This window comes from Vigna umbellata, chromosome 8 (genome assembly GCF_029865625.1).
Source record: "Vigna umbellata cultivar VRB3 chromosome 8, Vumbellata_1.0, whole genome shotgun sequence".
Classification (NCBI taxonomy): Eukaryota; Viridiplantae; Streptophyta; class Magnoliopsida; order Fabales; family Fabaceae; genus Vigna; species Vigna umbellata.
Genome location: NC_142172.1, coordinates 33,734,376 through 33,762,178, shown reverse-complemented (window position 1 = coordinate 33,762,178; position 27,803 = coordinate 33,734,376). Strand labels below are relative to the sequence as shown.

General features: G+C 29.9%; 4 protein-coding genes across 4 annotated transcripts; 2 read left to right on the top strand and 2 right to left on the bottom strand.

Annotated features, from left to right (window-relative positions):
* Positions 1-1,309: 1,309 nt before the first annotated feature.
* LOC148194544 (uncharacterized) lies at positions 1,310-4,213 on the top strand. Its single transcript, XM_088096963.1, has 2 exons — positions 1,310-1,492; positions 1,686-4,213. The coding sequence occupies exon 2, from the start codon at positions 1,771-1,773 to the stop codon at positions 3,841-3,843; it is 2,073 nt and encodes a 690-aa protein (XP_087953089.1). The 5' UTR covers positions 1,310-1,492; positions 1,686-1,770; the 3' UTR covers positions 3,844-4,213.
* Positions 4,214-6,968: 2,755 nt separating this feature from the next.
* LOC148194543 (cyclin-L1-1-like) lies at positions 6,969-8,355 on the bottom strand. Its single transcript, XM_088096964.1, has 4 exons — positions 8,204-8,355; positions 8,048-8,129; positions 7,824-7,964; positions 6,969-7,634 (listed from the first exon to the last, which is right to left on the bottom strand). The coding sequence occupies exons 1-4, from the start codon at positions 8,353-8,355 to the stop codon at positions 6,969-6,971; spliced, it is 1,041 nt and encodes a 346-aa protein (XP_087953090.1).
* A 4,744-nt stretch (positions 8,356-13,099) lies between these two features.
* LOC124826949 (cyclin-L1-1-like) lies at positions 13,100-17,037 on the bottom strand. Its single transcript, XM_047299922.2, has 9 exons — positions 16,906-17,037; positions 15,822-15,988; positions 15,666-15,747; positions 15,441-15,581; positions 15,028-15,197; positions 14,195-14,465; positions 13,642-14,041; positions 13,523-13,558; positions 13,100-13,444 (listed from the first exon to the last, which is right to left on the bottom strand). The coding sequence occupies exons 2-9, from the start codon at positions 15,971-15,973 to the stop codon at positions 13,383-13,385; spliced, it is 1,314 nt and encodes a 437-aa protein (XP_047155878.1). The 5' UTR covers positions 15,974-15,988; positions 16,906-17,037; the 3' UTR covers positions 13,100-13,382.
* A 4,099-nt stretch (positions 17,038-21,136) lies between these two features.
* On the top strand, positions 21,137-23,691 carry LOC124826950 (gibberellin receptor GID1C). Its single transcript, XM_047299924.2, has 2 exons — positions 21,137-21,461; positions 22,024-23,691. Exons 1-2 carry the CDS (start codon positions 21,423-21,425, stop codon positions 23,017-23,019), a joined length of 1,035 nt encoding a protein of 344 aa, XP_047155880.2. The 5' UTR covers positions 21,137-21,422; the 3' UTR covers positions 23,020-23,691.
* Positions 23,692-27,803: the final 4,112 nt, after the last annotated feature.

Sequence of the window (27,803 nt, the reverse complement as noted above, 5' to 3'; positions counted from 1 at the left end):
TTGAATCTAATTTTGAGTTTTCTTATAAATACAAAGCTCTCTTATCAAGAAACAACAACTCAACTCTTAAAATCCTAGTAATCCATCTCAATGACATTCACCAAATTCAATAAGAACAAATTTTAAAATAGACATGTAATAGTGCTTGGTTATAGTCTAGAATTTTGAAAAAAATATAACACAATACAACTAAAATAAATATTTATTTTTCTAATATACTGTGTATATCTCGAATTAATTACTCATTTATCAAATTCATTTAGCGAAATCACACAAGTTCACACTAATTAAAAGTATTAGTTAATTTGAAAAATATATTTATAAAATAAATAAATGTACTACATTTTTAAATTATCTTCAATCACTTTTATGAGAAATTATATTTGAGTTTAGACAAAAATATTTTTGAAAAAATATCATTAGATAGAGTTTTGAAAGTTGAAATTTGCTTATATTTACATTTTAGTTCATTGACATTTTTTCTATATTTGAGTTAAAGGAAATATCAGTGAAGGATTTTCTTTAAGAATAAAAAATTAAAGCAATAGTTGTATAATATAACTATTAATTTATTTTTTAAATATTGCCATTATTATTATATTTTTAATTTTTTTAATTAAATGAACTGATGCTCTCAGTTCTCAATAAAAGCTTCTTTTCTTATATCTAAATTAATTAATCTTTTTTTGATAAAAATAATTTCTCTCTCTCTATATGTATTGTTTTAGTGATGTTAATTATAATAACACTACAATTTTATTTAAATTTAAATGTAAACTTAACTAATTTACAAATATTATTAAGAACAGTACTTTCAATCATATTGATTGAGACGATGTTCATATTTAAACATAATGGTATATAGTTTTAAAGAAAAACTAATAGGGTTCAATTAATTACATTAAAGTACATACATAATAGAATAAAGCTAGTAAAATAGATTAGGGTAAAAAGTAACTAATGTTATTAACTGCCATATTCTATATTCTGTATTCTACAGAAAAATCTTATCTTTTCTTAAAATGAAAAACAAAAAAGAAAAAGAAAGTAAAGAAAAAGTATTTGTTTATTTTAAAAAAACATTGCATAAAGTCAAAATAAAATTTATAATCTCAAAAATAATAAATAATTTAAGTATTCGTACGAAATTATTCTTATATTTATTGTGAAAATAATAATTGATGTAATCATGAATAAACACACGAAAATCCCATGTTCCCTCCCACTCATTTAGCATTTTTGTCTTTCCCTCCTTTGCCTTTTAAATTTTTTTTATTTGGAGCTTGGCTCCCGCTTTCAGGCGCTCTCAGGCTTTCTTTGTTATAATGTCTCTCTCTCTCTGCTTTCTCAGTGCTTCTCCTCATTCGAGTGGGACCTCTTCATTTTAGGGTTTTGGTTTCTCTCCCAACCAATAACTTCCACAATCAAGTTTTGTTATGTTCAGTGTTTCTTCGCATTTGATTCGTGTTTCTTTACTGTTCTAAAAAACCAGGTTGGTACCTTTTGTCTTAACTTTTAATTGTCGAATGCCTAATTTAAATGCTTTGTGAGCACGTGCGTTGATTCGTGCACGTACTATGTTTTGCTTAAGCACTGAATAAGATCCTGTTAGGTTTTATTTCATCGCGTTAGGTTTATTTTGTGTATCATGTGAGAATATTGTGCTACTTGTGTATTGGGAATAGGTATAATTACAGAAATTGCCCTTTCTACAATTTAAAGCGAGGTTTAGAGAAATAAGGGTGGTTGGATTTTGATTTGAATTCCTCCATGGAGTGCAACAAAGATGAGGCTGTGAGGACTAGGAAAATGGCCGAAGCTAGAATGCAAAGTGGTGATTTTGTGGATGCACTCAGATTGGCTACCAAGGCTAAAAAGCTGTATGCTGATGTTGAAAACATTACTCAGATTCTTACCATCTGTGAGGTTCACAATGCTGCCAATAAAAAGGTCTCTGCCACTGACATGGACTGGTATGCGATACTTCAGATCGAAAGATTTGCTGATGAAGCAATCATAAAGAAACAGTACAGGAGGCTCGCACTGCTACTTCATCCTGACAAGAACAAGTACGCTGGTGCAGAAGCTGCTTTCAAGTTGATTGGGCAAGCCAATGGGGTCTTGAGTGACCAAGAAAAACGTTCTTTGTATGACAGCCGGCTCGGAATCTCTGTAAGAGGTGCTGCGAAGAAATCCACTGCAAAACGTGGTGTAGAAAAATGTCAGAGAAGTTCTGAATCACAACGTAGTTCACATGAGAATGTGTTCACTGCAAAGCGTGATGAGCATGCAACAAATTATCAGAAGAATTCTTACCCTAACTCCGCTGATTCCAACAACCAAGCTGGGCCGACATTCTGGACAACTTGCCCACATTGTAGTGTTAAGTTCGAGTACTCCATACGATATGTGAATGTGAACTTATTGTGTATGCAGTGCATGAAATCATTTAAAGCTCAAGTTTTTAATTTTGGTGCTCCACCGCCACAGCCAAAGTTTACTTCAGTAAATATCCAGAAAGAGGCTCCAATTCCTGGTCCCCCAAAACCAGATTCAGAAAGCACTGTTCAGAAACCCCTTGTTAGAGAACGTACTGCCAGGTTTGTGCGGTCAGATACTACATCTATGAAAAAATGTGCTGCTGGAGTTGGTGCTCATTGTGAAAAGAGTAAAGATGGCTCTGTTCCTGCATCCAAAGTCATGGAGCCACAATGCTCTAAAAATGTTGGAAGTAAGAGAGTAAGACAGTCAGCACCAGATGCAGGAAAAAGCTTCAAAGATAGAAACAGTGGTGAGATGAGAGATGCTAATGTTCAAGAAAATGATCTTGATCATTCAAGAGCTGGTGCAAGGAGATCTTCAAGGAAAAAACAGCGTGTTTCATATACCGAAACCTCTGAAGATGAAGATCTTGAATTTCCTTCCAAATCGCCACGACAAAATGAACCGCCTAAAACCGATGACGTTGAGAATAAGACTGTTCCGGCAACAAATGGAGCGTCCAACAGCAACAATCCAGCTACTTCAACTGCTGGTGTGGCTGATCAGAACACGGAGAATGTATCCGAGTCAAAAGAGCATAACTGCCCTTCACCGGATTCAAATATTCCTTCTAGTCCAAACATCCTTTCTTGTTTTGACGCAGAATTCAATGATTTCGAAATGGACAAGGAGGCGGATCGCTTTGGTGTTAATCAAATATGGGCAGCGTATGATAGCGGTGATGCGATGCCAAGATTTTATGCTATAGTCAAGAAAGTGCTTTCCCCTTTCATGTTGAAGATTACTTGGTTGGAGGCTGATCCAGATGACGATGAAGAGCTTGATTGGCAGGATGCAGATTTGCCTATTGCCTGCGGTAAGTTCAGACTTGGTAGTTCTCAGAAAACTACAGATCGTACTATGTTCTCTCATCAGGTGCGGTGTGTAAAAGAAACTGGCAGAGGTTCTTATATGGTATATCCCCGTAAAGGAGAAACATGGGCAATTTTCAGAGATTGGGATATCAACTGGAGTTCTGATCCAAATAAACATTTAGCGTATGACTATGACTATGTGGAGATCTTATCAGACTTTTCTGAAAACGTGGTCATCGCTGTTGCCTATCTGGGCAAAGTGAAAGGATTTGTTAGCCTCTTTCAGCAAACTTCAGAGAATGGAGCGGTCAATTTTTATGTCCGGCCTCATGAGCTTTATAGGTTCTCGCATCAAATTCCTTCTTATAAGATGTCTGGTAATGAGAGGGAGGGTGTTCCAAGAGGATCTTTTGAATTTGATCCTGCTGCCTTGCCTTCTAATCTCTTTGAAGTTGGTGATTCGGGTAATTTGAAGATGAATAGCTGAAACAACAGAGTAGAGGCTGATGAAAGTAATTTTGCTTGAACTGGTTCCCTTATCCTTGTACGTTCGTCAAGGGGACAATAGAAGGACGGTTAATAGTCAAGAAGCGTAAAATGGTACCTGCTCCATGCTAGGCTAACGAGGGGAGTGAAGTGTCATGAAGAAATTGAAGACAGATGATTTCTTCGTTTTGTATTTTGATTTAACCCATAAATGATTTTCCCTCTGTAGCTTTTTGTTAGTCCGTCCTTTCTGATTTTTCCATGGCATGGCAGTTTCTTGATTTGCCTTGTTAGCATGGGTGACCACCTAGGATCCACTTTCATGTTTGTCTATCTTTGGAATCAAATCAACTTTTAGATATATTATTTGATGGTGGTTCTTATAATTATAACCCATTCTCAATCCAAGCTAAAATATTCATGTTTGCAGCCCAAATGTCCTTGTTTCCAGTCTTTAAAAAATAATTTTAAACATTTTATTGAATAGATTAGATACCTAAAGTAATAAATCATCAGTTCACTTCAGTTCACAATTTACTGAAATTGAGACGTATGTTATGCAAATTCTGTTTGAATAAAACTGAAAGATATAATAATTCATACTCAGTGGGCATACAAAAAAAAACTTAATCTAGGAGTTGATTGAAAAAAAAGTGGAAGAAAGGCTCTAATTTAAATTTGAATAATTTAGTTTGGAGACCGAACTAATATTACACTTAATGCATCTAATGTAGTTCGATCTATGTAGTTAACTAGTTGCGCACATATCATATATTTGTTTAATCTGATCATTGGTGATTTTGGTTCCTTTAATTTTAATTGTTCTGATTAAATTTTAATAATTTTCAGACTAATGAAATTCAATTCAAATATTAATATTGTCTAGCTTTTAACATTTGAGCGTGAATTAGATTGACAGGACAATGAATTCAAATAACATGCCATTTCACGACATGAATTGTCACGTTATAGAGGCTAGTAACATTGAAGATCTCATTGTTATTAGATTTTTCCTTTTTGACAATATCATTCTTATTAGCTAACTATATCCATAAGTAGAAAAAAAAAGTACTAATGGTGAAGTCAAATTTATAGTTTTAACGAATCGTAATGTGGTGTGATGAAACGACATTACAATACTAAAAGTATAACTATAAAGTATTTAACCAAATTTCATTAATTAAAAAACTACAGAAACTAAATTTAAGAAATGCAGATTTTAATGACTAAAATTACAGTTTTTTCCATCTGAAATAATGAAAAAAAGTACAATTAAGTCTTTATCTCATGTATTCTAGAATAATTGTATCAAAGACAGTATTTGAACTAAGACAATCTTTTATTCGATTGTTTCTTAATAAAAGAAAAGACATTTAAATTTTCATAAATCCCATTAATAAAAATTGAAAAACATTTATTCTTGTATTATAAGTTAGAACACAGAAATTAAAAAAATAAATAAAGCTTAGTCTCTCGACTGTATTAGTTAGGTTTTCTAATATTTTCTTAATAAATTTCAATGTGTATTTTCCACATTATTTATGTGGATAATTTTTTCCTCGATCATTTCAGATTATCTCCTTTCTATTTGTTATTATTATTTTTTTTATCTCCAACCCTAAATTTAATTATATTACCTTTTCTAAATTATCTTCATTTCAAATTATTCATTAAACATAAATATGATTTAAAGAATCAAAGATACCTTCTAGAACTTTTTCTACTATCTTAAGAAGGCATTAGATAGATGTAAATAGTTTAATATTTTGAAAATAATAAAAACAACCAATAATTCTTATATTTAAACTGTATTCCGCAATTATATTTTAATTAAAATGTAGTTTGAAATAATATATGTTTTATTCTTAAATATAGTTTGAAATAACACAGCCAATAAACCTTAAAATATTTATATTTGTAAACATTCTTTATCTGAATATTTAGAAGGTAGTGATAATTGATTATAAAATCAAACAATGGTTAGTTCAAGTAGATATATCTTTTAAATATATTTTTTCCTTTACAAGACGAATTATAGTAATTCCAATAATTTGAAATAATATATTTTGATTTTTCAATATTTTAGATCGATATTTAAAATAGAAATGTGTTCAACAATATAAATAACTTAAACATTGCTTGAAATGTCATTTAATACATCATAATTGAATTAAGAAAACTATATTTATACCAGATTATATCCACATTTGAGAAAATTTCAATTTTGCATCCAAATTTAAAATGAAAAAAAAAACACTATAACAATTCTATGTTATCATTGCAAATATATGAAATTATTAGACTTAAACGTGATTGTGACTACATCACATAAAAATAATATCATTAAATCTTCATTTAAATTTATCTTATGAAAGAATATGTATATAAACAGTACAAAATATTATGTAAATAATTTATAAAATTATAATCATGATTGTATCATAAGAACACGGAATACACGATTGAAGAGCGCACTACCCTTCAAGACAAAATTGAGGAGTTAATCTGAACACGTCACCTTAAGAAGTATATTAAAACCAAACGGGAGGAGAGGAGCCCGCCTTGTAAGCGAAATTTCGAGAGATGTTCTCGTCATACTTCAACAGGAGAAGAAGTAAATACCGCCCACTTCAAGGTCACATTAACACAGTATGAGATAGTGCCTTCTCTAGGTACCTTTCTAGTAGGACCAATTTGATACAAAACCAGGACTTCTGGACATCATTCAAACTTTCACAAAATATCATAGCTTAGACATTTGATCTTAACCTCGTACTCGAAACACTTTCCAACAACTTCTTCTATTATCTTAAAAAATGTAAATAGTCTAATATTTTTAAAATAATAAAAGCAACCAACCATTATTATATTTAATAAAACATAATAATTATATTTTAACAACATAATAAGAAATAGTACATTTTTTATCTCTAAATATAGTTTGAAATAAAACGATAAATAAATAAGTCTTAAAATGTTTATATTCGTAAACATATTTTATTTAAAGTACTGAAAAGGTAATGATCATTGAATACAATATCAAAGGATGTGATTCAAGTATAGGTAAATTTTTAAAGATATTGTAAATGTATTTTTTCCTTGACAAATAAGACGAACCATGGTAATTCAAAAATGTTTATATCCTCTTCTATCGCTATCTCTTGATTTTGTTCTGTACATGTCTCTATCTCTATCTCTTTTCCTGTTCCTATCTCGATTCCTATCCTTATCCTTACATGTCTCGCCAATGACCTCACTTCTACAGTCAGACTTGGACTTCAGTACGTGTTCCTCTTTTGTCATGTCTTTCGATTCATCATCAGACATTCTAGAATCTTTGCAGACTGGTATATATTGTGTCTTTGGAAGGCTATAAAGATGAGCCAAAACCCTGCAGACTTCATCAATCTCAGATTTCTCCCCGTCAAATGCTTTCCACCATGGCGGGTTCTCAGGAAGGGGTACATGGAACCTACGAGCAGCAGCATATACAACTCCACAAGCCACCACCTCACTCTTAAATCGAACACACAATGTAGTTCTCAAACTGCATGAAAAAAGTGTCAACGAAGCACACAAACGCACTAGCAGAAAAATAAAACTAATATCTGCAATTATGTACCTATCATTAGCCAGATTCCAAGCTTCTTGCCTCAATTCTGGAGGTGTTTCAAGGATAGCAAGGTAGGTTGGTATAAATTTATGAGGAGGTTCAACGTGACAAATGAATCCCGTTTCTTTCAAAATATGTCTTTCTGTTACCCTCAATTCCATTTTTAAATCAACATATTTCTGTTCATCAAGAAAACCGAAAACATTCAAAATATGAAATAATTAGAATTGTTGAAATGAATAAGGGTGTCGTGAAATAAGTGTGTTTTTGAAGTTCAAATGACATCAAATTATCACAAAAAAAATGGAATTCCAATAGTAGTTATGTGTATTATATGCTAAGAAAAGTAAAAATTAGAAGCTTCTGACCTTGGAACACAAGTATAAATGCTCCATGGGAAAGTTCTCCTTCCTGCACTCCATCCTGTGAAAAACAATAATTACTTGTCTGGCTTTTCTAGGATTTTCCTCTAGTTTTGAAGCCAACCATACACAGCTTGCAGCAACTTTCTGCAAAGAGACGCTATGAGCGTAATAATTCACAAAATATGAAAGAAGACAAAGAAGATAATATATGACAAGATGATAATGACCTTGACATCGAACCGTGCAAACGACTTCTTGCAATAGAAACGATGAAATAGAATCTGCCCAGTAGCCATGACTGCTTGTGGCCTGTCTAAGAATTAAGGTAACAATTTGGAACAAGCATTGATGCAAAATGAAAATGAACACAATCAAAAGGATACAATCTAAGCAAAATGCCACTCTCTTGGACAAGATCACAGCCATAGATTCTAAGGGTGGTCTCCGTGGCTTCATCTATGCCATCTTTTCTAGAAGGTGAGTTTGCTAGCTGCTCGTCCGTGACATAGAAGGTGTCGATTGCTGTGTATATCATCCCTCTTTCTTTATCCTGAGATAAGAACAGGAACAGTTTTGTGCATGAAATTTTAAAACTCTGCCAAAACTTTAGAGTGAATCAAGAAGATAAGAAGATAGGAGCATTACACTATTAAATTCTTCTATTATAGGTGGTTGGAAAAGAAATTCATAAATTTGTTGTTTTTGTGACGAGTTAAAATCTATGATCAAGACACTAAACCGTTCCAACAATGTAATTATCCGTATAAGAATCATCAAAATTAAAATTAATGAAAAGATTAGTTCAGGGTAAATTAATTAAAAACTTTCTATTAAAAAACATTTCAAAATATAGTATAGTTTAAAGATAACTAAATTTTCTTTAGATCTAATAAACTTATCATTTTTGAAACTTATATTATATCTAAAAATTATTATATAATAAACATTTCATTCCTAATATGTGTATTTGATTCAAAATATTAAAAAGAAATGCATTTGTTCTTACTGAATTTGAGCTTGTAGTATCCAAGTAGGGTATGAGACTCTTCCGGTGGAGCTTTTGCCCAGTAAAGAGAAAAAATGTATGATATGAGAATAATATTGAATGAGAATTGAATAAGAATTCTATTGTACGTGAGAATTTAGTGTTTATTCTATGATATAGATACTCTATTTATAAACTTCTTATGTCATACTTAAATATAATCAAATATTATATTTATAAAAATATTATATAATTAATTATTATATTATATATATTATATGTATTAAATAATCAATAATAATATCATAATATCACAAAAATATATTAGAATATAGAATAATATATTAATTATAAATATTTTGGATATATTTTATAATATCTTAAATATTTATTATTTTTAAAACTTTAAATAAAATAGTAGACATATTATGAATATAAAAATTTAATTTTATTTCAATAAAAATAATTAAAAATAATAATTTATATAAATAACCATAGTTTCCTTCTGTAAATTGTTAATGATACACTGTCAAAAGATCGTTTATTAGAAAACAGTTCAAAATGTAGTATAATGTAAAAATTAACTAGTTTTTTTAGAACTAAACTTATCCTTATCTCAACTTATATAAAAAAATTATCAACATTTTATCAAGTATGAGATTTTCATGGAATGAGCTTTTGTCTTTTTTGTGAAAGCTTTGAGTTTTTGAGAAAAACAAATATATAATATATAAGAGTATTATTAAATATGAATATTATAAGAATTCTAGGTGAGAATGTGTTTATCTTTATAGGAAGATATTACATTTATATTTTATTTATAAATGAACACATAGAGGTTAGAAGATAATAAAATATAATATTTTAAAGATATTATATAATATTACTATATCATAATATTTTATATTTAGATAATTAATTATTATATTATAATATGTTACATTTAGATATTATATCATAATATCTTATATTTATTAGATAATCTATTATTATATCAAAATATATTTCAACTATAATAAAATTTATTAATAATTATTATATCATAAGATATTAATTATACATATTTTGAAAAAATTTCATAATATCTTAAAAATATATACAGTATTAATTTTAATTATTAAAATTATAAATTATGTTAGGAAGATGAATTGAGTTTGATGAATGTATTTAAATTTCTAATTTCGCAATAATTTATGAGTGAGATTGTTTATAGTATAGAGTGCATATGAAAGGATGAAGTACTAAAAGGCATTAATTTAATTAAAAATGATTACTGGAGTGGGAGAAATCAAAAGCAAGAAAGAATTGATTGTTTTAACTAATCCTATTGTGATTCCATGAAATAACTATAAAGTATTTAACCGAATTACATTAATTAAAAAACTACAGAAACTAAATTTAAGCAATGCAGATTTGAATGATCAAAGTATTAAGTCTTTATCTCATGTATTCTATAATAATGGTATCAAAGACACTATTATGACCTAAGACAATTTTTTATTCAGATGTTTATTAATAAAAGAAAAGACATTTAAATTTTCACAAACACCATTAATCAAAATTGAAAACTATTTATTCTTATATTATAAACTATTAGACAGAAATTTAAAAAATAAAATAAAACTTAGTCTCTCGATTATATTAGTTAGGTTTTATAATATTTTCTTATTAAATTTTAATGCGTATTTTACACACTATTTATGTTGATAATTTTTCTCGCAATCATTTCAAATTATATTTCTTTCTATTTCTTATTATTTTTTATCTCCAACCCTAAATTAAATTATATTAACTCTTCTAAAATTTTCAAGAAGTGGAAAATATGTATATAACAATTTAAGTTATTCATTAGACATAAATAATAATTTAAAGAATAAAAAATATTAAAGACAAAGATCGCTTAAATGCTATGTGTTAAGACAAGATTGTCTAAACGTTACGGGTTAAGTAGGATCGTTTAAACAAACATAGTTTTAAAGTTTAACAAAGTGTCTAAACAAAATAGTGTCTAATAACGTGAATCATCTAGGATATTAAATGTGAGCACTAAACATTTTATTTAAAATGTCTTAAAAGTTATAAGTTACTCAAACATACAACATCTAAACAATAATACATGTACAATGTCTACGACTAAGATCGCTTAATTCTTCGTTAAATGTTTGATATTGAATAAATATTGTGATACTATGCATATAAAGCTATGTTATATTCAATACTCTGATATATCCATATGATTTAATGCTATGTAAAGAAAGCTAGATAACTAGCCCTCCTCTCTGATATACATGAAAATTCTTTCAGAAAAAGATAGCTAAATGACTAGCATGATAGAATTGAATGAACTTATATATACTCTGAACAACTCTATAACGTCTAGCAATATATTTGATACCAATTTTGTGTTAGCATAAATATTTGTTAAACATAAAAAACGGAAAGATTGTTAAGACAAAGATCGTCTAAAAGCTACATATTAAGACCAGATTGTCTAAACGCTACAAGTTAAGATAGAATCGTCTAAGCAAACCTAATATTGAAGTTTAACATAGCGTCTAATAATGTGAATCGTTTAGGATATTAAATGCAATCGCTAAATGTTATATTTAAAATATCTTAAACGTTATAAGTTACTCAAACAGATAACGCTTAAACGATAATACACATATAATTCCTAAATGATTAGGATTGTCTAACACTTTATTACATGTATGTTGTAGTATTCTTTTGTAGGTTTGTTGTGCTCTCTTTTTCTGTGCAGATCATATCAGTACACTTTATTCAAAATCCTGCATCAAAATCAGAAGAACGTTTAGAGAATGAAGATATTCAAGGAATGTTTTCTTCATTCTTTCTACATGTCTCTTCCATTCATAGCACAATTACCTTTACAAGAAGCAACATAGCTTTTGATCTAGTACAAAAGGCTACATCTCTACGTAAAGTCAAAAGCTCTAAGTAACATATTTTTCAAAGAAGCCTATATAAGGAGGATTGTATGAAGAGAAGAAATCAAGAACTAAAAATCAAGAATTATTTGTGCATACTCTCATGCTACTATTATCTCTAAAGCTTACATCATTTAATATTTTTTGTTTGAAAAAGAAAAAGTTCTTTACAAGTTTTCATAATTTCTTTGTATTGAATTTAAATCCTCTATATGAGAATTACATATTTTATTCTTGTAATCCGTAAAACATTGTTGTTTTCTTTCAAAAGTGAAATAAAATACTTGTAAGTTTAACTGAGTGGAGTTAAACAGTCTAGTCGATTAGATTAGTTCATACCAAGAATGGATGTTCATCCTAACTAGTTGGATTGGTTGTATACTAAGAATGGTTAAACTCGTTGTAATTCTTTTTGATTAGTGAAACCTCTTAAGAGTGTTTAAAGAAAATCTTAGTTTAAAACAAACAAATATAAGAATAAGTGTCTTATTGCTTTAATTTTTTAAATGTTTTCTATAAAAGCAATTTTAAATACATATGTATTTAATAACTATTGCAAATAGTCTAATATCATATTAAACATGATTTTGAAAAAAGATTTAAAATTTTATTCAAGTCTCTCCTACAATTTTTTCTATTTACATTAAATAGATGTAAATAGTCTAAGATTTTGAAAATAATAAAAGCAACGAACAATTATTACATTTAATAAGACATAAAAGTTATAAATAAACCATATTCCGTAATGACATTTTAATTAAAATGTAGTTTAAAATAATATTTTTTATTCCAAAATATAATTTGAAGTAAGATATAGTTTGAAATAAGATAGCAATCATTAATTATAGAATAAAATTACATGCTTAAGTAGGTAACTTTTCAAAGATATTTTAAATACATTTTCCCTGGAGTAAGACTAACTATAGTAATCCCAATCTGAAATGTAACTTGAAATAATATATTTTGGTTTTCAAACTTTAAATATAATAATACATTTAGTTAAAAAATGTGTTAAATAATTCAAAATGGTATTTCAACATAAATGTATTTGAAAAAAATTCAATTTTACGTCCAAATTTAAAAGAAAAAAGTGTATTCATTGCAAATATATAAAATTATCTTATTTGAAACCTCAATTAGACTTAAATGTGACTGTGACTACATCACATAAAAATAACATCATTAACTCTTCCTTTAATACAATTTATTTAAATTTATCTTATGAAAGAATATTTATATAAATAGTATAAAAATATTACGTAAATAACTTATAAAATTATAACCATTTATCTATTAATTTTAACTTATACCAATATATTCAGAACCACTTAAAGAATACATTCAGCTTATACAAATGATTTAACACTGTTGGACTAAAATCAATTATACATAAGTGTTTATACACGTACAAATGACTACAAATATTTAGACATAATGTTAATGTTTACGTAAATACATAGTATTGACAGAAAATGAGTCCCAAAATGTTTATATCCTCCCTGTACTTAAAAAACAGTAATCACTGGTTATAAGATGAAAGGACGTTATCCAAGCACGTACATCTTCGAAGATGTTCTAAATAATGTCAAGGTAGGTCGATCTTTCCCTTAACAAGTAAGAAAAATAATGTCAATGATGTCGATGTCGATCTTTCTCCCTTAACGAGTAAGAAGAACCATGGTAATCCCGATCTGTAAAATTGAAATATGTTCAGAAGATTCAAGGCTAAAGGAAGACCAATGCAAAACACCATCAGTACAGAATTATACCGTGTGATGAATGGCGTTTTGACTTCTCTGAATGTCCTGCATCCAATACAAAAATAAAATATTTAACAGAAGACAAAAGAAAAAACAAAAACACTAATACAAGAAATCTATAAAGAAACCTGAGTCCTTTGCTCTCTCCCTAGAACGGTGACCCTCTCGTTCTCGTTCTTTGTCCGAATCCCTTCCTCGATCCCTATCTCTGGATTTTGTTCTGTCCCTGTCCCTATCACGGTCCCTATCCCTGTCCCTATCTCGGTCCCTATCCCTGTCCCTGCGTGTCTCACCAATGACCTCAGTTTTACGGTCAGACTTGGACTTCAGCATGTGTTCCTCTTTTGCCTCTCCGTCCGTAGACATGCCTTTCGATTCATCATCAGACCTTTTAGAATCTTTCAGTTTATCAATGGCTACCTTAACCATAGCATCCTTGCCACCAATGGATTCAATGTTAGCTTCTCCTTGAGGACCCTTTGGCATGGAGGTGTCAGTATCAGCTGGTGGACTATGTTGTAGAACATCCTACAAATTGTCAGTGATATAAAATATGTTATTGCCACAACGCTAGAAAAGATTGTCAATAATGCAGGTTTGGAAATTTGTCTCAACAGGCAAGAGATGCTGATATAATGATATGGCAAGTTACAGAGTAAATGAGGATGAAGAGGGTATCACCTTTGGTGTTGATTGGGACTTTGATTCCACTGATTTGTTGGAGAATGTAAAGTCCCCGTCTTTGCAGACTGGTATATATTGTGCCTTTGGAAGGCTATAAAGATGAGCCAGAACCCTACAGACTTCATCAATCCCAGATTTCTCCCCATCAAATGCCTTCCACCATGGTGGGTTCTCAGGGAGGGGTACATGGAACCTACGAGCAGCAGCATATACAACTCCACAAGCCACCACCTCACTCTTAAATCGAACACACAATGTAGTTCTCAAACTGCATGAAAAAAGTGTCAACGAAGCAGAAAACACGAGACAGCAAACATAATGTTCGAGGAAAAGATTGCAAATAAAAGTCATCATCAAAAATAGTAGTGAAATGCAGTGAGGCAAGTGAGTATTAAAGAAACATTTTACTCCACTACAAATTATGCTTGGATTTTGGATCGAATGTTTACATGATAAGTTCCAACAGCCTAAATGGGTTTCATAGTTAAACAAGTATGAAAAATATTTATACCGAATTAGTGCCACACCTTAGGCATTCCTCTGTCTAGACTTTCTTAAAACATATGCTCATTTTTATAACCCACTACTATTTTAACTATACCCAGACACAATTAAATCCTTTAAACAGCACAAGTACAATCACCTTACTAAAAAGGTCCAAACTGGAATCACAGCAAAAAACTGTAGAAACAGACTTCCCAGCGTTGAACAGAACAAAAAATACAGTCTAATTCAGGAATCATGTGGAAGGGAATAAATGACGGTAAATGTATGGACAAGCACAGAAACGCACAAGCAGAAAAATAAAAATAATATCTGCAATTATGTACCTATCATTAGCCAGATTCCAAGCTTCTTGCCTCAATTCTGGAGGTGTTTCAAGGGTAGCAAGATAATTTGATATAAACTTGTGAGGATGTTCAACATGACAGATGAACCCCATCTCTTTCAAAATATGTCTTTCTGTTCTGCTCAGTTCCATTTTCAAATCAACATATTTCTGTTCATGAAGAAAGAAAACAGAAAACATTCAAAATATGAAATAACTAGAATTGTTGAAATGAATTTCATAGAATGTGTTTGGATCCTCGGGAAATAAGTGTTTTTGATGCTCAAATCACATCAAATTATCACTAAAAAATGGAATTATACTTTTATGCAAGTTCGAGCTTTGAGGATTGGAACAAATATTACGTCTGTGTATTATATAGACTAAGAAAAGTGAACATTAAAAGCTTCTGACCTTAGAATACAAGTCTAAATGCTCCATGGGAAAGTTCTCCCTCCTGCACTCCATTCTGTGAAAAACAATAATTACTTGTCTGGCTTTTCTAGGATTTTCCTCCAGTTTTGAAGCCAACCATACACAGCTTGCAGCAACTTTCTGCAAAGAAACACTATGAGCATAATAATTCACAAAGTACAGAGAAAAGACAAGAAAGATAATATATCACGAGATAATAATGACCTTGACATTGAACCGTGCAAACGACTTCTTGCAATAGAAACGATGAAATAGAACCTGCCCAGTAGCCATGACTGCTTGTGGCCTTTCTAAGAATTAAGGTAACAATTTGGAACAAGAATGGAAGCAAAATGAAAATGAACACAATCAAAAGGATACAATCTGAGCAAAATGCCACTTTCTTGGACAAGATCACAGCCATAGATTCTAAGGGTTGTCTCGGTGGCTTCATCTATGCCATCTTTTCTAGAAGGTGAATTTGCTAACTGCTCGTCCGTGAGGTAGAACGTGTCAATGGCTGTGTATATCATTCCTCTTTCCTTATCCTGAGATAAGAACGTGATCAGTTTGGGATCAGTTTTGTTCATAAAATTTCAAAACTCTGCTGCCAAAACTTTAAATGAATCAAGAAGCTAACAAGAGGAGCATTACCCTATTACAGTGATGGTTTTTAAATTAGACTAGTCATTACATCATGGTCAATCAGTGATAGAACGAGTATTTAATTTTAGAGAAGTAACATGCAACAATGAGAAGATTATGAACACTCATAAAAACATGTCAATAACTAACACACAGCATAATATTATGGCATAAAAAGTATATTCTAACTAACCTAAAAAAAATATTATTTTGACTGTGTAGGGATTATAGTTTTTGTTTAGATGAAAGACAAGGGTTTATAAGTGAGAAAAGTGGGAAAGAAAAACCTAAAACTAAAATCTTTGAATATATATAAGGGTTTATTGGCAGCCATTTCTCAAGTAATAGAGTTAAGAAAGAAAAAGAAAAGCAAAAATAAATATCCATTTTTTCTCTGGAAGGGCATCCATATGCCGAACCCTCAACACATCGTTGCAGGCAAATCAGATGTAAATATTCTAATAAATGAATAAGAATATGATAAAAAAAAACGATTTTTTTAATGGGTTAGAGAAGAAACCACCATAACACATAATTTCAAATGAATAATGGTTAATTGCAAATTCACACAGCACATGGTTCGAATAGGAAAGTTTCAAGGGAAGGACATCATGATTATTTTGATCCTATGCAGAGTAGATATATTATTTACACAATACTACTCCGTCATACCCCGAAACCCCACCCAATCATCCAAATTGAGTATGCTAGGTTAGCATTACTCACAAACAAAAAGGGGAAAAAGATGAACAAGAAGAAAATTTAGGTGGATTTTAACAGGTTTTATGAAAGAATGCGAAATGAAAGTAGAAGTAAATACCTCAGCATTCAAACAACAATAACAGAACACGCAGTACAGAAAACAGCGGCAAACCCAAACACAGCACACCAAAGGGAACGAGGATCCGTAGTCGAACAAAGGAGATTCACGAAAACGAAACGATTTCTGATTTTATGCTGTTTTATAAGAGGCCCAATCTTTATTTTCTGGGCAAGCCCAAACTTTTTTTTTGGTCTATTTTAGTGTGTCTTATTAAGTCGACTTCTAATTGTCAATTTTATATTTATTTCTATATAATAATATAAAACAACAATTAATATTATTTAAAAAAGAGTAAAAAATAATATAATTTATAATTTAATTTAAATAATATAATAATAATTTAAAATAAATAGATTTCGAACTAAATTTAAAAGTCAAAGATGATAATCTGTCATAATAGCAAAATTATATTAATTCAACTAACTTCTTAATATATCTGCATTTTTTAGGTTTGATTATTATATGTTTGAATATTTAATATTTTTAAAATTTTAAACAAAAAATAAAGTAGACTTACTATGAATATGATTTTTTTAATTTTATTTCAATAAAAATAATAAATCATATAAATAAACATTGATTTTCTTCTAAAGTAGTTAAAACCAAAACAAAGAAAGATAAAAAATTTATCCACGAACACTAAAGAATTGTTTTTGTGACGAGTTAAAACCTATGATCAAAAACTATCCATCCAACTATATAGTTATCGGTTTATAACACAAGGGAATGGGTAAAGGTTGATAAATCAATGAAAATTTAGTATAAATTTTTTCAAATAGATGTTTCTTATCTCATATTTGAAAATAGTCAAATATTATATCATAAAAATATTATATAATTAATTATTGTTTCATAATATATTACATATATCTAAATATCAATTATAATACCATAATATCTTCTTAAAAATAATGTAATAGAATATGAGAATAAGATATTAATTATAAATATCTTGGATATATTTTATAATATCTTGAATATTTATTATTTTTAAAATTTTAAATAAAATAATAGATTTACTATGAATATGAAATTTTAATTTTATTTAAATAAAAATAGTTATAAATAATAATAAAATATATAAATAAACGTATGTTTCTTTCTATTACAGAGATAAATTAAAATATATGATCAGATTAACTAAAAACGTTATGTTGAAAAACAGTTTAAATATAATGTAAAAAAAATAACTAACTTTTTTTCTGCTAAACTCATCATTATCGAAACTTATATCGAAAAGATATTATATTATAAACATTTTATCGCTACAATGTGTATTTGATTTAGATATTTTAATTTTTTTTTTCTTACAGGATTTAGACAATAATTTTGGGAGTAAAGTTGGGATTAAAGTATGAGACTTTCAAAAAATGAGTTTTTTTTCAGAGAAGGTTTCGAGTTCCGAAAGACAACAAATATATAATTATTCTTATATTAAAAACACATTAAATTTATAGTTGAATAAGATTATTCAAGTATTACGAAACAATCAAACATACACTTGTTTACGTCACATCTATATATTATACTAAATCTATATATTATACTAAATTTATATATTATACTAAATTTCAGTAGTTTATATGTTAGTTATTATGTATTCTTTTATTATAATTTATGTTATATAAATATTATTTTAATAGGGATATAAACTCATAAATCATATTGATTTTATAAATATAATAGTAATGTTTTCACATTATTTTATAATAGTTTTTAATTCTTTTATTAATTTAAGCATAAAAAAGTTTTTGTATGTGGTTATTTTCCTCTCACCAACAAGAAGGTCCTCTCCAAACAAAAGCAGTTATCAAAGCATCCTTAGGATCTTATCACATGTCTATAGAGTCCACATTAAATATCCAGATAAGATAATCGACATGTGAGGTCTAGGTAAAACTTTATCCTGACTTCACATTTTTCACTATCATCATCTTGTGTAAAGATAATCTATGATTACTGATAATTACTCGTATTAGTATGAGCATTTATGATCTTAGTTTTGAAATACTTTGAAGAAAGCGTTATTTTGATACTCATGTTTAATATTTTATTATGATATAATATTATATTGAATATTTGTACTTTAAGTTCAAAGAGAGCTCAATTCTACTTTAAGCTTAGAAAGAGCACCCGAGGTCATACTAATTTAAACTTAGAAAGAGTTCGACCCCAAAGCCATATTATTTTAAGCTTAAAGAGAGCTTGACCTCTAGGCCATATTATTTTAAGTTCAAATAGAACTCCATATTTAAGCTCAAAGAGAACTCGACCCCGAGACCATATTATTTTAAGCTTAGAGAGAGCTCGAACTCGGGGCCATACTACTTTAAACTTAGAGAGAGCTCAACCCCGATGACATACTACTTTAAGCTTAGAGAGAGCTCGACCATGAGGTCAAAATTACTTTGGATAGAGTTCGACCACGAGGCCATAATTATCTTTAGGCTCGGATAAAGCTCGACCACGAGACCAAAATTAATTTAAAGCTTAGATAAGAGCTCCAAGGCCAAAATTACTTTGAAGCCTAGATAAAAGCTCAGCCACAAGGCCAAAATTACCTAAAATCCCAAAAAGAGCTTGGCTCCGAGGCAATATTATATATTAGAACTTGGTTCCGAGGTCAATTCACTTGTAAAGCACGACCAAATGCCCTAATTATCTCATGAACTTGACCTCGAGGCCAATCCACCTGCAAAACATGACTGAATGACTTAACTATGAACTCGATCAAATGGCCTACCCATTTGCAAGTCATACAACTCGACCTAAACAAAACTCTTGAGACTAGGGGGACGTATGTTCCTACCTAGCCCAAAAGACTTATTAAGTGCATGACCCAATAAGCTCATTTAAAGTTGTTCGTTATGAAACAACCCAAACCTATATCTATCTACGTCATATTTTCACATTATAATCAAATCTCAGTAGATTGGCATGTTAGTTATTATTTACTCTTATGTTATTATTTATTATACTTTATTATTCTCCCAAGTAAGTCTATTCTAATAAGGACATAAACCCACAATCCATGCTAATCCTATAAATATATCAATAAACTCAAGGGATAATCACTTCAACTCAATACTTGATAATCACTCTCATATATATCTTAACTCTTTTAATGACTTCAGTATAAAAGAATCTTTAGAGGTAAATCTTCCCTTTTGATCAATGAGGAGATTCTCTCCAAATAAAAGAGCAATCAAAATATCGTTAGAATCTTATCACTTGTCCACAATATCTACACTCAATATCCAAAATAAGATAAAGTAAGATTAATAATATATAAGAGTAATATTAAATATAAGTTGTATAAATATTTATATGTTTTATAAATTATATATGAGAATATATATATATATATATATATATATAATTTTATAATAATTTATGAATAAAGATGATAAAAATATATGTTTATAAACATATTGAATGTACGTATCATACGAGTATTTATTATTAACAAAAAGTTAAAATAATTATTTGGTGAACTTATAAATTTTAAAATACTCAATAAATATTTTTAGATGATTATTCGAAAAGTAATAAAATAATAAATAAATTTTCTTATTGTTAGTTGAATAGTAAATAAATACTATAAATGTGGGATCCAATTAAACATGTTATCATCCTGAAGATTAAACACATTTAGTGATAAATTATGAGTTGATGAAGGAGGAATGGACTAATGAATGATATGTCATTTTCCTTTGAACCTGGCCTTGACCTGGTCATAGCATAAGTTAAGTTAGCTAATGCGTCATTTTCTGAACTAGGATTTGACCTGGTCATTACCCAAGTGTGTGAGTGTTATGTACTAAAAGGGATTAATTTAATTAAAAATGATCAGTGGAGTGGGAGAAACGAAAAGGAAGAAGAAGGAGAAGAAGAAGAAAAAAGTGAATTATTAGTGTGGGTGGAATCTTGATCAGTGGTAGACAGTAGAGTGCAGCATTTAGTAGTTGACACTTGACAGAATTATTATGATGCCAAAATTGTGGAAGTGGAATTCCGAACGCAAACAAACGGGGATGTCTGTCTTCAAGTGCCACGTCACGTTCCAGGAACTGATTCACCCTCTTTTTTGTCTCTCCCCTTCTTTCCATTTTTATCACACATTTCAATTTCACGACCCAAAACAAAAACCAGTAATTGGAGAAAGCGATTCGCCACTGGGCCCCACCCAATAGTTCTATTTGGGCCTTTCCTTCCTCCCATTGGCCCTTCCCTCCCTGTATCCCTGTGCCACTTTAGCATTTTCTACAGTGCGCACCGTTTCTTATCCTTCACCATCCTATTCCTCTTTCTCTGCCACTCACCAACTTAACTCTCTCAACTCATCACCCTGCAATCCCCACACTCATCATAAATTAACCAACAAACAACCCTTTTTCCTCGATCTCACATAACACGATTCCCCTGCTTTATGGATTTCCCTCCTCCACGCCTTTTCTGATTCTCAACTCACCTACTGCCTCGCCGATCTGTAATCGGAATACAGGATCGCTTCAATGGCTGGGACTAACGAACTCAACCCCAACGATTCTAAGGTACGCCCCTTCTCTCTCTTATCTTTTCGATTCCATATTTTTCTCATACAATTTCCAGTTCTTCAACCGTACCGTGTTTCCTGATGCCAATCTTTCTTCTTTCGCTTCTGATTTTTTCTCTTTCTTTTTTTCTTTTGTTCTGTTTTTCTTTTTCTTTCTGCTGTATGCTGTCGTTTTTATTTCTATCTTCTTTTAGCTGTATAGCTTTATTCAAATAATAATCACTCTCGTATCGGTGATTCTTCCTCATCGTTTTGGGTTTTTAGTTTGGACATGTTTTCGTTTCGTGGAAGAGTAGGTCGTGGTTTGTTCTGTTTGTGAAATAATTTCCGGTTTTGGTTGGATCAGTTCCTTGTTCCACCTAACGCGGTTTCACTGTTTAGGGTTTGTCATTCAATGTGCTGATTTGGGAAGTTGGATTCATCGGTTTTCCCAAAATTATGGGGTTTATTGGATTTATTCTCCGTTTCTAATTATCCTCGGTTTAAATTATTTTCTTCTTCCTATTATTATTATTATCCTTTTCTTTTATTTTTTTAAAATGAAAATAAAATTGGTGTAGATGGTGGTTTCGCTGAATATGTGGGTTCTGATCTCAAATTTCAAGTTGGCATACAATCTTCTTTGTCGTCCGGATGGCACTTTCAACCGGGACTTGGCAGAGTTCCTTGATCGGAAAGTTCCAGCAAATGCGAACCTCGTGGATGGAGTGTTCTCTTTTGATGTCATTGTTGACCGTGAAACCAATCTCCTTACGCGAATCTATCGTCCTGCTGAGGGAGAGGAGCGTCCAGTGAGCATTCTTGAGCTTGAGAAACCTGTGAGCTCTGAGGTTGTTCCTGTCATCATATTCTTCCACGGTGGAAGTTTTGCTCATTCTTCGGCCAATAGTGCCATATATGATACGCTATGTCGTCGCCTGGTTGGTATCTGTAAGGCCGTTGTGGTGTCTGTGAACTATAGGCGTGCACCTGAGAATAGGTATCCCTGTGCTTACGATGATGGGTGGACAGCTCTTAAGTGGGTTAGCTCTAGATCTTGGCTTCAGAGTCGGAAAGATAAGAAAGTTCATATCTACATGGCTGGGGATAGCTCGGGTGGGAACATTGTGCACCATGTTGCTCTCAAAGCTGTGGAGTCCGGAATTGAAGTGTTTGGGAATGTTCTGCTCAACCCATTGTTTGGTGGGCAGGAAAGATCCGAGTCGGAGAAGCGTTTAGATGGGAGATATTTTGTAAGAGTGAAGGATCGAGACTGGTATTGGAGGGCTTTTCTTCCTGAAGGGGAAGATAGAGACCATCCTGCATGTAACCCGTTTGGGCCAAAGGGGCAAAGCCTCGAAGGGACTGTCTTTCCCAAGAGCCTTGTAGTGGTTGCTGGTTTAGACCTTGTTCAGGACTGGCAACTGGGTTATGCCAAAGGGCTTGAGAAGGCTGGCCAGGAAGTGAAATTGCTATTCCTGGAGCAAGCAACCATTGGGTTTTACTTGCTGCCAAATAATGAGCACTTCTCTTCTGTTATGGACGAGATAAAATATTTTGTCAGTCCTGACTGTTGATAGGCTTAACTTTTGCTATAATACACTAGTGGACGTTAGAAGATTGTGTAGAAAATAGGTATGCTACTAAACTTTCTTTTTTTTTACCTTTTGGGTCCTTTACTGTAGGACTTTGCTCCCGTGATTAGGTACTTGTATGCTACTAAATGTGTGGTGAGATGGGTGTAATCAGCATATAGCTGTGATGATTTTCCGAAGCACATAATCAGGAATTGGGTGCTGCGGATAGGTGAAAGGCTTTTAGGAGAAGGGGAGCTCTGGCCATGTTTATGGGAACCACTAAAGTTGTGATTACCCACTCTGACTTCCAGCCAAAAAGGAGAGGAAGGCGTGTTATTCTATTTCCGGGCGTGACCTTGATGCCAATCGGTGGGGCTTGTCGTTGTCTGGCAAGTGTTATATATAACTAATTTTGGAACTCGGATAGGAAAATATGAATGATATGTTGGTGCTGTTAGGTTATTTGCATCTATGCTATCTTCATATGAGTGTTTGTTTCAAGACTGTTCACTTTTTCTCTATATAGCTAATTTTACATTCCTGTGTCTTTGGGTTGTCCTTGTTTGACCATGGACACTCTTTGCAAATGTAAATGGATGTCTTTTCGACGCAATGTTAGGGCTTGTATTATGTTTGCTTCTGTATATATAGACATTTTTCAGTTTTTTTTTATGCATTATGTGTCAAAAATTCTGCTTCCATGTGCTTTTGTCTGTGAATTTTCCTTTATTAACCATCATAGACTAATGTCCGTCTCATGGTTTCTGTAACTAATTTTCCTTTGACCAGGCAGAATAAATGGTCTTGTAGCATGTTTGGCCGAGATTAATGTTGAAAATAATTATTGATTAAAGCTTTTTTAAATGAAATTATAGAATTATTTTTTAAAATAAACTGAATTTCCACTAGGAGTAATTTTGAAGTATTGATGGCAGAAGATATTATAATTGTCTCTTTTGGAAAGTTAAAGGCCCACAGAAACGTGTCACCACTCGAGTTTTGGTTCTCTTCTTTTCTTTAGAGTACCCCACAGGCCCAGGTTTTCCTTTCGTGGCTTTATTATGTACAGAGCAGGCAGCATTAGGCCCAAGAGCCACTCGTGCAGGGGTGTTGCTCCCTCCACCTCCACAGCCTTCTCCCTCCACCTCCCCAATTATCTTTAATTCCAATTATATCCTTAAAGTTAAAATTTTTTATTTTTATTATTTTATTATTTTAATATTTAAATATAAACTAATATAAATATACATTATTAAAATACATTAAAAAGATATTCAAAAATAATAAATCAAAATATTAAAATATCTAATAAAATAATAATAGAAACATAAAATTAAAACAAAGCTTAAACGGATGACATCCGTTTTGCCTTAAACGGATGTTGACATCCGTTGAAGGATGTCATCCGTTTAGGCTTCGTTTTCATTTTACGTTTTAGGGTTAAAGGATTATTGGAAAGACTATTGGAAGGATTATTGGAAGGGTTTAGGGTTTAGGGTTTAGGATTATTGGAAGGATTATGACTACGTACCTGGAGAGGAACCACGACAAGCACATTACACCACAAACGCACTCCACCACGTACTGCACCGAAAGCAAGAGGAAGATTGCTTGATAATTCTTTTCACAATCACTGAGCTTTGCAGAAAAATATTTTACTCATACAAGGAACTACGTAGGTTATCAGTGAAATATGTTATAAATGAGTAAAATTAAAAAACAATAATTCTAAAAATAAAATTTTACTGAGAGGCAAAATAGTAAAGGGGAGGTGGAGGGAGAAGGCTGTGGTGGTGGAGGGAGCAACACCCCTCGTGCAGTCCCAATAATTATAATTTTTCTTATTCTTCGTCTTTCAAAATGTCTTCTTTTTAATTGTGTCTATATATACATAAACAAAATAAATAAAATGCTTATATATAGACACTAACTGAAATAAATTATATATATAAAGAGAGATTGTTTGATTGAGATACTTAAAGCTAAATTCAAAATCAAAAGACAATTGGCTTTTGTTTTCTACACCCGCTTCTGTAAATTGTATTTATTTGTAAGTTGCACTCTTCTATTTAGAAATTATTGGTGGATGGTTAACGAATGTGAGTGGAACAGGACAAACTAATATATAAAATTTATAATTTCTGTTAATTTACATTTCAACGTTCTCGTAGAAAATATTCTTTAAAATTATTTTACTTATTCATTATTGATGTAAATCTTTTATATTCATAAAAAAAATTAAATGAAAATTCATAATTTTCGCAATCTAAAATAAAGAAATAGATAAAATTAAATTATTGTAATATATCAAATTTAAGGTAATAGGACTTTGTAGGCATGTCAGCATGTGTTTTTTTAATAAAAAATAATGTTTTTTACAATTTTCAATTCAACTATGTTGTATTTCATTCAAATTTTAATGGTATTTGCAAGTTTATAAACAGTTATCTGATAAATTTGTTATGTTTGATTTAAATTGAATTAATTTTTGGTATTTGTTATAAGTACCAAGTATATATTAAATTTAGAAATATTTCAAATTTCAAATTATTAGTTTAAATAGAGTAATTGATTTTTTGTATGCAAAATTAAATATGTTAAATAATTCAAATTTTAATGTATAATTTATAAAATAAAAATATTTAATTTTAAATATCTAATAGAGCGTGAAAAAGAGAGAACAAAGACACAAATTAGGATAGAGATGGAATGACAATAGAATAAACACTTAGAAAGATAAAAAGGTGAGAAACAAAAGATAGCATGAAAATTTCTGAGCTATTTGTATTTTTTTAAGTTTACAATATAAAGTAATAAAATTACTTTAATAATTTAAAATTTTAATTTCTTTTAAAAAAATATACTTAACCAATACTTTCATTATCAAGTATTTTAAATTAAGAAAATTATTCTTTTAAAATTCATTGTAAAAAAGTGTAAATAAAAACGAAAATTCATAATTATTAATATACTTAATTCAAAGTAAAAAATACATTTAATTACTCCTTAATTTTTATAATTATAGTTATTCTCTTTTCATCTTTCTGTATCAATTATCTTTTAAATTATAATATTGATATCAATAATCATTTTGAAATTTAAGAAACCATGAATAACATGGTTAAAAAATAACAATGGTTACTATTTGAACCAATCAATATGTTTCTTATAAACATCAATGATGTTCTGGATAGAATTATATATATATATATATATATATATATATATATATATATATATATATATATATATATATATATATATATATATATATATATATATATATATCTATATATATGTATCTATATGTATATGTATATATATGTATATGTATGTATATGTATATGTATATATATATGTATATGTATATGTATGTATATGTATATATACATATGTATATATATATATATATATGTATATATATACATATATAGGTATATATACATATATACATATACATATATACATATATATATATACATATATACATATATATATATACATATATACATATATATATATATATACATATATACATACATATATACATATATATACATATATATACATATATATATATATATATATATACATATATACATATATATATATACATATATATATATACATATATATATATACATATATATATATACATATATATATATACATATATATACATATATATATATATATATAGGGTTTGTTAACTTATATACGCTTGTTTTTTATAGTTGGTACATATTAACAATGTATACCGGGTTTTAGTAGACAAAAATATCCTTATATATTATGGATTATATGTTTTAAGGTCAAGGGTATTTGAATAATTTTCATTCTCAAAACTAAAAAAAAAACAAGAAATCCTCAAACCCTTACAAATAAGAAACACTGGCCGTTAAATTTCTTACAAAAAATGATGTGACATCAAAGGAATTGGTAACTGGCTTGGAAAAAATCAAAAACACTCAAAAAAATGATTTTATAATGAGTTTTCATTTTATAATTTGTCTTATCTAATTTTATCTAATTTTTACAAGCATAATGATATGTGAAGGAATTGGTAATTGGCCTGGAGAGTTTTTGTAGTGATGTCTGCAAACGATGAAATTAGAGAGGTTAGTGAAGATGATGAAATTGAAGAAATCTTGAATGAACCTTTGCCTAAAGGTGAATATGTCAATGACTCAACTTTTTACAAAGACAAATTGTTTAACGACGAGTGTTTCTGATTTTTTCACTTGGGGTTACCGTAGGGATGAGAGAGAAAATGTTAGAGTGAGAGAGATGAAAGAAAAAGGGTTGAGAAAAAATGAAGGAGGTGAGTAAGGGTTTGATTTCTTGTTTTTTTTAGTTTTGAAAATAAAATTATTCAAATACCTTTGACCTTAAAACTTATAATCCATAATATATGAGGGTATTTTTGTCTACTAAAATTCAGTACACATTGCTAAAATATACCAACTAAGAAACAAACTGACGCAAGTTAGCAAATTGATATATATAAAATATATATATATATATATATATATATATATATATATATATTATAATATGTTAAAATTGGAACAAGTATTAGTTTGAGTTTATGGACATCCATTTTTTGAAACGTGAGATAATAATATTTTGAAATAATGGTTAGTCTTTCTAAATAAAGTGAAGTAAGTATTCTTTACAAATGAATCATAGTTATTTTTGAGATAAGTATTTTTGAGATAAGGTTTTTCTAAATAAATTTTGAATCATAGTTATTTTGATACAAATGAAGTGAAGTAAGTATTCTT